Source organism: Pelecanus crispus, chromosome 7 (assembly GCF_030463565.1).
Source record: "Pelecanus crispus isolate bPelCri1 chromosome 7, bPelCri1.pri, whole genome shotgun sequence".
Taxonomy (NCBI): Eukaryota; Metazoa; Chordata; class Aves; order Pelecaniformes; family Pelecanidae; genus Pelecanus; species Pelecanus crispus.
The window spans coordinates 26,775,031-26,787,385 of record NC_134649.1 but is presented as its reverse complement, the minus strand read 5'-3'; the positions used below and the strand labels follow the sequence as shown (position 1 = coordinate 26,787,385).

General features: G+C 46.6%; 1 protein-coding gene across 1 annotated transcript in view; it reads right to left on the bottom strand.

Moving 5' to 3' along the window:
- The window catches only part of PHF2 (PHD finger protein 2), a 92,877-nt gene extending 83,051 nt beyond the window's left edge, over positions 1-9,826 (bottom strand). Inside the window, exon 1 of the mRNA XM_075713526.1 lies at positions 9,714-9,826. Coding sequence (XP_075569641.1) covers positions 9,714-9,811 — 98 coding nt within the window. The 5' untranslated portion in view covers positions 9,812-9,826. The remainder of the gene's footprint in view (positions 1-9,713) is intronic.
- Positions 9,827-12,355: the final 2,529 nt, after the last annotated feature.

Sequence of the window (12,355 nt, the reverse complement as noted above, 5' to 3'; positions counted from 1 at the left end):
CAAAAACCAAAGATATTATCTGGTCAACCAGATCACTCTGCTGTCCACGCATAGTGCAGACATGGTGTCATTGTGCCAAAGGTTTTTTTTTTAAATAATGGGTATGTATTAAGTAGGGGGGTTTAAAATCATTACAATCTGGCCATATCAAATCCAGCTTTTCCAGACCAATGCATGGCACACGTGACATAGGAACAGTGTTCCTGCCAATTTTCACATTTCCATCACCTTCCATTGAGATGTTAACACCAAAAAAGGAGGTTTAACAAAAAATCACAACTAGTGACTCCTAGCAGAAATATCTCACTTTTTTTTCACTTGTTACATCCTTTCAGTCTGCCAGATGAAAACTTCAAGAAAAAATGCTCTCCCTGAGAGTAAATGTACCGTTTTTTTGTTAAGAGAGGAAAACGCAATGAAATCCATAAGCAATTCAATAAAAACGTAAAGGCAATCATAACTCCAACTGCTCTCACATGGTTCAAGTTTATCAGATTAACAACTGCAAATATGAAACTTAAAAATATTTTTGTTTTTACAATTCTGAATTTTTTTTCCCTGTCAAAATATACTGTTGCTTAACTTTCTGCTTGTCTCAACTACTTGCTAAAACTAACGGATAAAATACTAAAAATTCCTGAATATCCCATTGGAAGCACACAAACACCATAGTGAAACTCAAGCATCCTCACATCTGCTCAGGTCTGTAAGTGCATTACTAAGCCATAGCCTTATCTGGAGAAGTAGCACCCATTGTTTTTTGGGGATGTGCCTAGGAGGAAGCAAAGAGAACTCCTCCTCTGTAGACTGCTGGATGGGTATCCTTCACACGTTGTCAGCCTCTTCCAGCAGCTCCACCCAAGGGCCAGGAGAGCTCAACAAGGAGGGGTCTGCGCTCTCCAAGACTAGGAGAAAACCATCTCTCAGTGCCCTGGATGCACCCCAGGCTGGGATCCCAGCTCTGGTGAGCACCAAGCACCGGAGCAAAGCAGGAGATGTTGCAGTCTGACCACACCACGCCCTCAGCAAGCATGATCACAGGGACAACACTGTCCCTTGGAGTGTTCTTCAAAAGGGATTGAGCTACTCAGTCATTACATGGATTGAGGGACAAACCCCTCAGGAACGAGTCCACATGAAAGACTTTTTGAAATTTGCTAAAAACCTTGTTATTGCCAATATATTCTCCAGGAAAGGTATTTAGACATAACAAACACCTAGGTAACATCCTAAAATAGATTGTGCATAATGCCCTAAAATAGATTGTGCACAGTCTTACCATTTTCAAATAAAAATCTGGAAAGGAATTACTATTCATATCACTCAGCAAGTGTAAGATTTTCTAATACACACCCACATTACAGTCTTCCAAGCCACAGATAAGATGCATAAAATGGTTACTATGAAAAATCCAGTTGATTTCAAGGAGTTAGCTCACCTATATCACAAACAAGCCTCTAGCACCACTACAGTGCACCTTTATGTGATACTTTTAATGTCACAAACCATATTTAATAAAATGTTTTGAGGAACTGTAAAATATTTTAGATATACAAATTTCTGATGAACAGGAAAAGCCATTACAACTAGAAAGCTGCTGCCATTTACCTGATGGAGTTTTGTTCATCGGAATAATACTCTAATAAGAATGTAACACTAGTAGTGGGATTTCATATCTGCTGTGACCCAGCATTCAAATATATTTTTGAAGTGTAATAAAATTTTGCTAATAAAGCTGTAAGCAAAAAAGATAATTTGTTTTTGACAGTGAAAGGATGTTCTGTTCATGCTGGACAAAAGGCTGGTGGCCTCAGCAGACCGCTCATGCACAGCATGGGGCTTGTTGCAGCCTCTGCACATGCCCACCGTGCAATCCAAAAGTGTAACCCAAATTCACAATGGCAGACCAAAGCTAACTTTAAACTTGGGGCAGTTGCATAGCTCCAGGCACCAAGTATTTACTGAGAGTCCTTGTGCAATTGTACAAACTGTCCCTCGGTTGAAGCCCACACTTGCATTATTAGAGGCTGCCATATAGGAGACAGCTATCCAGGCTAGAAAAAGACCCTTAGGTTTTGGTGTAGATATACTACCCTACTACTATAAAATGTATCGATCAGAAAGAAGAAAATATATTAAGGTAATATTAAAGATGATGGGGTTTAGAAAGCCTTATAGTGATTCTAGAACACTTTTTCTCTTCACCAGTTTTCCCCCATATGTAGTTACACTGCTTTGATCATTTTTTTCAAGACATTTTTAACCATTTCCTTTATTATATAGCTATTTAGCAATAAGGAAAAAGCAGTGGATAACCAAGCCCCCACTTTGCTTGCAGAACTGATTCTTTGTTGCCTGAAAAATGACATTGTTTCAACTTTTCTGATTAAAACCCAGCACTTGCTAAGGGTGCAGTCCCACTACTACTGAACTTAACAGGTGCCTGCAGAACTGCTTACTAAAGACAGTCAAGCTAAAGGTTCGGGCTGCTGAAGAGCACTTGTTAATCCATACTCGTTTTCAAATGCTTCTTTTTTAATTAAACATGAATTGTGCTTAATATCCAGAACATTTTATCCTTGCAGAGGTAAATCCTGAATTATTTCAGAGGTAAAACCCTCTGAAATTAAACAAATCTTTACATAGAGTTCCCTTCTGTGATCTATACTTACTCTCAGGTACCAGTGTACCAGACAACGTACTTGTAGGCCAGCTCTTCCCATGTTACTGTCCACACTTAGTATTACTTACACTTGGACTTTCTAAAGCATACTTTAATTTGGAGAATAATTCCATGATTTCTGAGCTGACACATCAAAACCTTGATGTTCAGATCAGCTAAGTGCTCATGATACCTCAACTCCTATTTGCATAAACCGGACTAATCCGTTCTTTTCACAACTAGACTCAATGTCTCAGTTAAACACTTTTTCAAACTGAAACCTCAGGGTTTTCTAACGAGCAAGTTTCAATACAAGACTCCCAGGCATTGTAAACCTAGAGGTGTCTAATAGTGACACTCTAACTGATCAGAAGAGAAACATCCGTTCTGCTTCAGTCAGCTTTGCAGACCTAGATGCTGCATGGACATCCACAGAAAACCTGTCCACTACTTAGGCAGTGATCCAGAAAATGACAGAAGTCTCAGAAATGGGGAAGCTGATGCACTTTTTGCATGCATATCTAAACATGGAGCCTATCCTACAGTTTAGCAATAGAGTGCTGTGCCAAGTGTTTTTCCTGGGGATGTCAGGATTACAATACCACTGTGGAAAAGTTAAGGGTGAACCTCAATTTCCATGCAAACTTCTTTTTTTGAGTAAGAATTCAACCTTTTTAATTTACACCACATACAAGTTTTCAACCCTCTAGCATATTTTCTCTGCAAGATAAAACTTTGCTTTTGGAATCTACCACGCAAATTGAGACTATACTTTTAACAAGTAGTTGCAAAGTATTCTTGCAGCTGTGATTGATACTGCAACGGCCCAAGAGACTCTCTGAAGTCAACTGAAAGTTTTAATGGCATACTGAAACTCTGACACATTTTCCATTCTAAATCTCAGGCTCTTTCTCAGAGCACAAATGGATGTGAGATGGTAAGACGAGAAGTTTATTTAGCCATGCCAAAGGACCAAGAACACAACACTGACTAGCAACATGGGAAACAGACTCGCTTTACCACCTGGCCAGACTCCGGATGCTCTGAAGTTGATGTTAATCATCACTGTGGGACCACACAATAGTACAAGGCAACAAACCCAGCATCAGTAGTGGGATGAGTGTGCCACGTGTTTCTACCTCTATGCAGCCATGGACATTTTAAAAGAATTTAAAAAAAGGTGCAAAACAGATATGAAATGGAAAAGCTTAAGTTCTCTGAACAGCTTTCAACTTACAGAATAAATAATGCTATGCTAGTGAAAGAAAGATTAAAATGACAGCAATTTCAACCTGAAGACAAGAAGGATTTTAACTGTTTTATCTTAAGTCCAAAACTTCTTCATGTTCCATACTAACAATTTGCATTTTTTAAAAAAAGTAGGTGTTTTGGTTTGTTTGGGTTGTCTTCCTCCTAAGGCACACAATTCCTACTAAAGTGCCCATGTGGACACTTTAACACGGATAAGCAGCATGCTTTATGGACTCTATAAAATCATTCTAAACAACCTGGTTTTCTTTTTTTTTTTCTGGAATAGAGCATCCATAAGGGAAAGCATTCCAGTACAGGTATTAGCATGGCTTATTCACAATAGCTGCTCTGGTCAATCTCCCAGTATAACTGAGGCTGTAATGTTGACTAACTCTTCAGGAAAACTTGAAATAATCTTAAATACGTAGTTACTGGAAAAACTTACATATCTCATTCCTATCTGAACTCTGCACACTAAAGCAAATCATTCTGTGCACGGTGCAATTAACCTTAGTCATTCCCTCTGCTGTGATAATACTAAGGCAAACAGCACTGTACTTTTAAGATAATCTCCATCTTAAAATTTTACCCAGATTTCCAAATTTGGTCACAGCTAGTGATAAGCCTATGTAAAAGAGAGGAACTAGATGCTGCCATGCAAAACTAGACCTATTTTAAAAAGGGACAATGCTGAACGCTCCAGTAGGAGAATAAAAACTTCCCATTCACAGGGGTTTTAGTTTTGCAATATAACAGACAAGTGCATTTCTTAATCCAGCTTGAGTTCATTCTGTACATTGAGGCACCTTGATTAACACCCATCATAATTTTATGTTGCTATGACAACTGCATGAACTACTTGTACACAACCAAACCTTTTATAATTTTACTAACTTATTTACTTCAGCTATGCCTGGGGCAGTAAGTTTCAAAATTTAAATATACATGGGGTATAAAAATAAATACAAAAATACTTGTTATTTTATTTAGCAAGTGATTGTATGATCCCATCCTACAACACCAGGTGCATGTTATAAGAACTGGTAACAAAATATCGGCTGCAGAGAACATAAATAATTTACCTTCCTTCACCTACAGCTGTAATAAATAACCCAGTACAGATTTCTGGTTGAACAAGCTTGTACAAAAGGACTTGACTTGCCTTGCCTTCAATATAAGGTTCGGTAACACTCCCATAATAGATGAGATACTTAGAGACCTGTTGTTAAATATGACTTCTTCTAACCCTCAGCGGTTTACATTCACAACCTGTCAGCAAACCTACCCTAGCTGCCTTCAAGTGCAGCAAAGGTGCTTAGGAACAGAGGGTGCCCCTGAAGCAGGCAGCTCCTGCTTCACACACACAACTTCATAGATCATGACCAACATCATCACCTAGAAGCAGAGGAGAAGGCAGTGCTCTTCACACAGCACAGGTGTAACACGCTTCGGTCAAACTGCTCTACCAAGCCAGTGAACCATCTTGTCCCACATCATCTAAAGCAAGCCTGCACAGCACATGGCACAGAAAACATCTCCTTCAGCCTGCAGCACTGCCTGCACAAAGCCATTGGTCTTGCCAGACCTACAGCTGATGCAGCAGAGCACCAAGGCTGGCTATTTACAGGAAAGCAAAGGACTAGAAGCAACTGAGGTATGTGGGACTTCATTAGACCGAACATCTACATCAAAGAACCTATGGCCTTCACAAACAGAGGAGTCAAACAACCCCACTGTCTGCTTTTGCGTTATTTTCCTTTTGCCTATAAAATCATCTCCATCCTCTCCAGACAGAGCTTGAGGCTGCTTGTCTCGAGCTGCTCAGGCAAACGGAAAGCACAGATATGACTGAAACTTAATCTAACAAGAAGTCACAAACAGCATTCTGTGAACATACCGGTGGCTCCATAGCTCAACACACTTCATAAACAGTGTCCAGAGGTCTCCGATGATGGGTGACATACAGGAGTCATAACAGAAGGGCTTAGAAAGCTTTCAAAATGAAAGGAACAGAGCTAACGATTACAAATTCTTAACTCTTTCTTCCCACAGATCAGCAACACCACACAGGCAAGATTACCAAAGGCTACCGACCTACAAAATCAATGTGGATGCCTAATCTTTGTTTATCAAAAGAAACCTATCAGGCATATGTATCAATTCAGCCATATGGTCTAAGGCAGCAACTTGACCGTGTGCAGGCCTAAGACCACAATGATGACAGGCACCCAGGCACGAGCAGCGAGCACTCTGATATGCCACCTTCCCCACCACGCAGGAGCTCAGATCCAGCAGTGAGGGAAGACCTGGACATTTCTCAGGATTAAGTAATGATTTCTACAGAAAGATCTAATGGCTTCACAAAAGAAATCCTCCCTGAAAAAGATAATAAAAACAATCAGTGAAACCTAAAAGCCCTGGAAAGCCCCAAATCCATCCCTCTGTACGGGATACTTGTATTGGGGAGCGACACAGAGCAGTGATTTCCAAACTGTACTCAATGGTATGTCAGCAAACTGCCGATTACTCGGTGGTGGTCTGGAGAGCACTCATCCGACATGTGCTGATGGCTCCATTTCCCTGTTTCCAACTTCTAAATTGCATGAAGTAAGTTTAACATGTGTTTGATATTTTTATAATATGAATTTACCATTGGAACTGCTGAAGTTGCCACAGAGATGTTACCCAACCTCAGATGCAAGGGCGACTATGACTGCCATGTGAATAAAGCCATGAAAAACATTTCTTTAAATATTTGGAAACTACCCTCCGAAAGAAAGCATGAAAACACCTGATCTGCTTCTACAAAACCAAAACAGAACTGACACTTTTTTTCCTGAAATGCACACTGTATGTCATGTTAAAAAGAGACGTAAGTATGATTAAACGATTAAAAAACCGGGCAAGCCTCCTTAACAGTATGCAGCTTTGCACACTTGCTTATTTTTGGCTGCAGTACAGTTAACACTACGAGTGCTTCCAGTGTCCAGGAGAGAGACAGGACAATTTTATACAACTAAATCCTGATTTTTATCTTTCTTTGTTGAATAATTATTTGTTCATATATTACCAAGAAAAGCAAACAGGGACATATATAAGCTGTTTTCTACTAAATCACTCAACATACTTCTCCAATACAATTATCTTAAGTTTTGACGTGGTGAGAAGCCTCCACCTTCTCAGGTTTTTTTACTTTAAAATCCATCTCTGGATGCTACCATGAACTAAGCAAAAAAGGTACAACACCCCTGTGACAGAGTTACAATTCGACTCTGCCCCTTTATACCACAAAATGAAATACCTTTCTTTGTGTGTGCGCAAGATATTGCCTCTGAGCTGTTCACGTAACAATCATTTTCTTGATCAGTTACAACTAATCACCTTTCATCAGTTTTAATCAAAACTTTTAATCACCATACACAGGCAGCTTAACTCCTTTTGCTGTTTAGCTTTTCACAAATCCACTCTATCACTACTTCACATGAAAATCTTAATTTTTTTTCACGTTCTTAAGTTTACCAAGTTTCAAGTGCCCAACACTTGAAGTTTCTCTCCTGCCTCTAAATCAGCCTCACCTTGTCATCTGTGCCTAAGTCTTAACACGGGCAAGTGGGCATCCTTTAAGCCTCATGTCCAGAACCACACATGTAGAGCACCCCACCATCAACTCTGGCACTGGAAGTATTTATTTCAGTATTTTGCTTCATGTTTCTACACAGGTTTTTAAATCAATTGCAGAACATCATCCCTAATGTCACAGCAAAGTTTAACAGTTTTTTGTGCGCACGGGTAGTTTTGGGAAAGGTCTGCAGTTGACCCAGGGCCTACTCGGGCATCTGTGAACTGCAGCGGCAGCAGGCAGTGCCTCTTGCCTTCACCTCCTCCTCCACCAACTATTTTGAGGCAATTATCGGAGCTGGTTAATTCAGTTTAACCTTACTGAATACCTGTCACAAAAAGCGCTCACCCAGGTGATCTACCGGATTTTAATTTAACTTTTTACACTTTTATCATTCATGGAGAATTGCTGCAAAGCCGGTAACGCTCCACCATCCTCCTCTGGAACACCCGATGCAAAGAAAACCTGCCCGCATGGCTGCCCTCCTCTTCCACCTTCCCCTCCATCACGGTGACCCTCTGGTACCAGCGTCCGGAGAGTCCCGGCCAGGCGAGTGTCTCGCAGGTGCGGTACACGTCTAAGCCGTTTACTCTTTGAACCTCCTCTGGCCGACAGCCCCTCAAAAGACCCCCGCTTCTCCAGCATCTCCCATTCACGGTTTGAAGGCAGCCGCCGCCGTGCCGCTCGGGACGCAGCACCTTCCCTTTTGCCCCCGCCGCTGCTCTCCCGGGACCCGCAGGCTGCCCGCAGGACGGTGCTGAAGCGACTTCACGGGTAATCGGTGAATTTTAATGTTCTCGGCTTTCCAGTCACCAACTTCCCCGTTTCTCACAGGGGAGGAAAATAATAATACATGCTCCTGAAGTTGCGCCGGGCCGCCTTAACTCCAGAGCGGCCACCCTCCCATTGTCTGCCGCACCGGCGCTCCGTGAGGACGGTTTGGGGAGAAATGAGCCGAAAAGAGGAGTCCTCCGCCCCGGCCCGCCCTGCTCAGTCTCCCCCTCCCCCGCCGCCGCCGCCTCCCCCCGCTTTCCCCCGCCCGGCGGGGGCCGCCGCCGCCGCTACGGCAGGCCCCGGCCCCGGGCGCTTCGGCGGCGGCGACAGGGCTGGCCCGGGAGCGGCGGCGGTGGTCGGGGGCAGCCGCCCCCGCTGCGCGAGCCGCCGGGGAGGCGCCCAGCGCCCACCGTCAGGCGCGGCGGGGCAGCGGAGGTCCCCGCCGGCCGCCTCCCCGGGGGGCGGGGGTGCCCTGCCCGGGCTCAGGGGCGGGCTCTGGGCGAGCGGGGTCTTCCTCGCCCGGCCCTCCCCGCCTCAGGGCAGGCGCTCTCCCGCCCCGCCCGGCTCCCGGCGCGGAGGGGCTTCCCCTCGCCCGCCGCCCTCCGCCAGGGCGGGCGCGGAGCTGGGCCCCGCCGCGCTCCCCTCAGCCCTCGGCCCGCCCCGCCAAGGGTTAAGCCGCAAGTCTGGCGCGGCGATGGTAGCCCTGTCAGCCGGGAAACACCCCGGCTGCCCCCCGCCCCGCTCCTCCCCGCTCCCGCCGCCCCGGGGAGCCGCGGGGGACTGGGGAGGGAGGGTGCCCGGAATCCCCCCCGGCCAGGAGGCCGGCCTGGCCCGCCGCGCCAGGCGCCGGAGCCCGCTGACAGGGCGGCGGAGCCCCGTCTTCCGCCGCCGCGGCCCCCCGCTACCCCTGCCCACCCCGGTCCCCGGGCGTGCTGCGGCCGGGCCCCCCGCCACCCCGGGCCCCGTCTCCGTGAGGGAAGCGGTGTGGAGCCGAGGGGAGGGCGGCGCGGGACACGCAACATCCCGGCCGTAAGAGCCCGCCGCCGCGCCGCGCTGCCATCGCCCAGCCGGCCGGCGGGAACGATCCCCTCCCCGAGGAAAGCACAATGGCCCCCCCACCCCGGTGACACCGGAGCCCCGGGGATGGGGGGGGAGCTTTGTGCGGGGAATCCAGCAAAATTTACAAAACAAAACACACACAAAACAAATACAGCGGGGAGAGAGCGAGCGAGAGACGGGGGCAGAGTGGCTCCTCCTCCTCCTCCTCTCCAAAAAGGCCTGTTGGAAAACTGCACACGGCGGCGGCTCCGGCAGCGCCTCTCCCCGCGCTGCCCGGCGGAGAAAAGGCGACGAAAGGCGGCGGGACCGCGGCGAAAGGGGGGGAAAGGCCCGATATCTTTGTGTTACCTGCCGTGAAACCAGTCCTTGCAGGCATCGCACTCGATCATGAAGCGGGTTACGTCGTAGGGCAGCCTACAGATGCAATAGACGGGCACCGTCGCCATGTTAGCTCCCTTCAAAACAAGGCTGGACGCCCGGAGGAGCGGAGCGAGCGGGGCTGGCGGCGGCTCCTGCTGCGGGGTCGCTCCGGCTGCTGCTCCTGCCGAAACGCCAGCGAATTTGCAATGTCGAGGAGACAGGGTGGGGGAGAAAGGAGAAAAGGGGGGGGGGGGGGAAGGGGGGGGGAAGAAAGGAAAAAAAATCAGATAATGCAATTACGGCTCCTCAAGGGCGGGCGAGCAATGTCAGAAAAATAATAAAGGGCTTCCCAAAGTTTGGCTGCATGGTTCCTCCGGCTCTGCGAGCGCCGACCGGACTGGGGCTTTTTTGTTGTTGTTGTTGTTGTTAAATGATTATTATTCAAAATGTTTGGCGAAATGCATTCTATTGCGTGCCCCCTGGTGACAGTACAGTACCGAGGCTTTTCATAAACACTCCGAAATGTAGCCCTTTCCTTGTAATGTCCTTACGTCAGCTTGCAACATTGCAATATTTCCTCTGCCGGGGCTGGGGCTGGGGCCGGGGCGGGCGGCGGCGGGGCTCGGCGGAGCGGCCGGCGGGGAGGGTGAGCGCTGCCGGCGGGGGACTTTTGGAGTAGGGAGGTGGGTTTTTTTACTCACTGCCAGGAGGGACTTTTTTAAAAAAACCCGGGCGCGGCTCTGGTCCCCCCCCTGCCCCGGGGGGGGCTCTGGCAGCGGGGTGGGCGGTGGGAACGATGCGGGGGGTACCCCGCCGCCGGTGCGCGGGGGTTAGCGCTGCTCGCACTCACCCCTCCGCGCAAATATAGCGTGGGGTGCTGCTAAATGTGTGGCTGCAAGACCGAAGCACAAAAGCCCTCTCTTAATGACAAGCCATCACGGAGCAGGCACGCTTAAAAGTACCTGTAAGTATCACGCTGCCCTACCAGCAGAATAACGCCCTGATGGTCTGGTGTCAGGTGGTAATGGCGGGTAAGGGCCTATAAATATGCACGATTGTTGATTTACATTAATTGAAAGAAAAAACGAAAAAAATTACCACCTTTTTAGTTGGTGGAATTCTATTACTGCTTTTGAAGTTACCAACCTCTGCCCGTGGCAGCCCTTTCACCGTTGCAAGTAGGGCTGCTACCCCAATAAGATGAAAAAAAATACCTTGTGTCTGTGAAGCACTGAGTCGAAGCGGGAGGGTGCTGGATATGTGCTGTGAGGGGCCACTTAGACACATAACGTCTGTGTAGTCCAAGACTGCACGTACCCACAGACACCAGCTTCCTCTCAGACGGAGACAGGTCAGTGGCAGCGGCAAGGGCGAAAGAGGAACCCTCGAGTTTGAACTGAGATTGAGGATGCAGAACCTCTCTCCCCCTCAACTGTGAAGAGCTGTTAGGGTGGTTAAAACAATTGTCCTGTGGGACATTTTGGTGGGATTTGTGTCCCAAGAGTGTTCGATAGCCACTGGCCTGCTTCCCTGAGAAGGGCGAGAGCTTCCTACAAAGTTCACAAAGGGAGTCCCAGCTGAGATGTGATTTTAATTCCAGTTACGATGGATTGTCTTGAAGTCTTGGATACATCTCATTTGAGAGGGGGAAAAAATTCTATTTATCTTAGAGCAAAAAGAGAACATGGACGTTTCTCTGCCTTTTTTCATCAGTCTGCAAAAATCCTTAGAAATCACCTGTGGAGGACAAGGGAAATTCAAGGGGCCAAATAACTTGAATTCCAGGTTTTTCTACAGAGATATCCATTGTTGGTATAGGCAGAACCTGCCTAGGACAACTGAAAAGGGACTGTCAAAATTATTTGCCTTGCTCACTGAATTTACGTGCCACAGAAATGACTTCCAGCCAGTGTTCGTGCAGAGCTACCTTTGAACTAGTGTCAGAAATGGCATGCTCTGGTCCACCGTGGATGTTTATGAGAGTGAAATTAAATTTCTGACATAGCTCAAGGTGTGGTAATGTGGGGGGAAAGAATATAGGTCTGCATTTTAAATTGTGACTCAGTTGTTTTGAATGAGATGTTTGAATGTCTCAAGACAAAGGGGCGTATTTTCTTCATCGTGCTGAGCAGCATAAGTATCTGCCCTCTAAAAATCAGACCTCTTTTAAGTTTAAATTGATCTATCATGATTTTAATTGCTTGGAGCTTCAACCAGAAAGTAGAAGAGCAAGTCCAGGGAGTAAAGCAGGATGAGGAGGAAAGACTTGGGAACCATCACAAGTGTTACACACACTTTACAGAGTCTGTTCACTGCTCATCAATGCCAAGTGCATCTACCAGCACCTCTTTGCTCTGCAGGACAGGTTTGAACAGAGTATTCAGCGATTTGGATGTCCTTTGGTATGGGACAGTCACACAGAAATTGGGCTTCTTGCCTCTGCACATCCAAAATGCATGCTGGAGTGCTTTCTTCCTTTTGTAAAACCAGTATTTTAATTTTTAAGGAGTACAGAAGCACTTGCAAGCATAGCGCTCATCACACCATCTTCTGTGCTTGTCTCCCTCTCCCAGTTGTTTTATGGGCTTTGCTCACACCAAGCCCGTATGATCTGTGAAAAATTATATCCT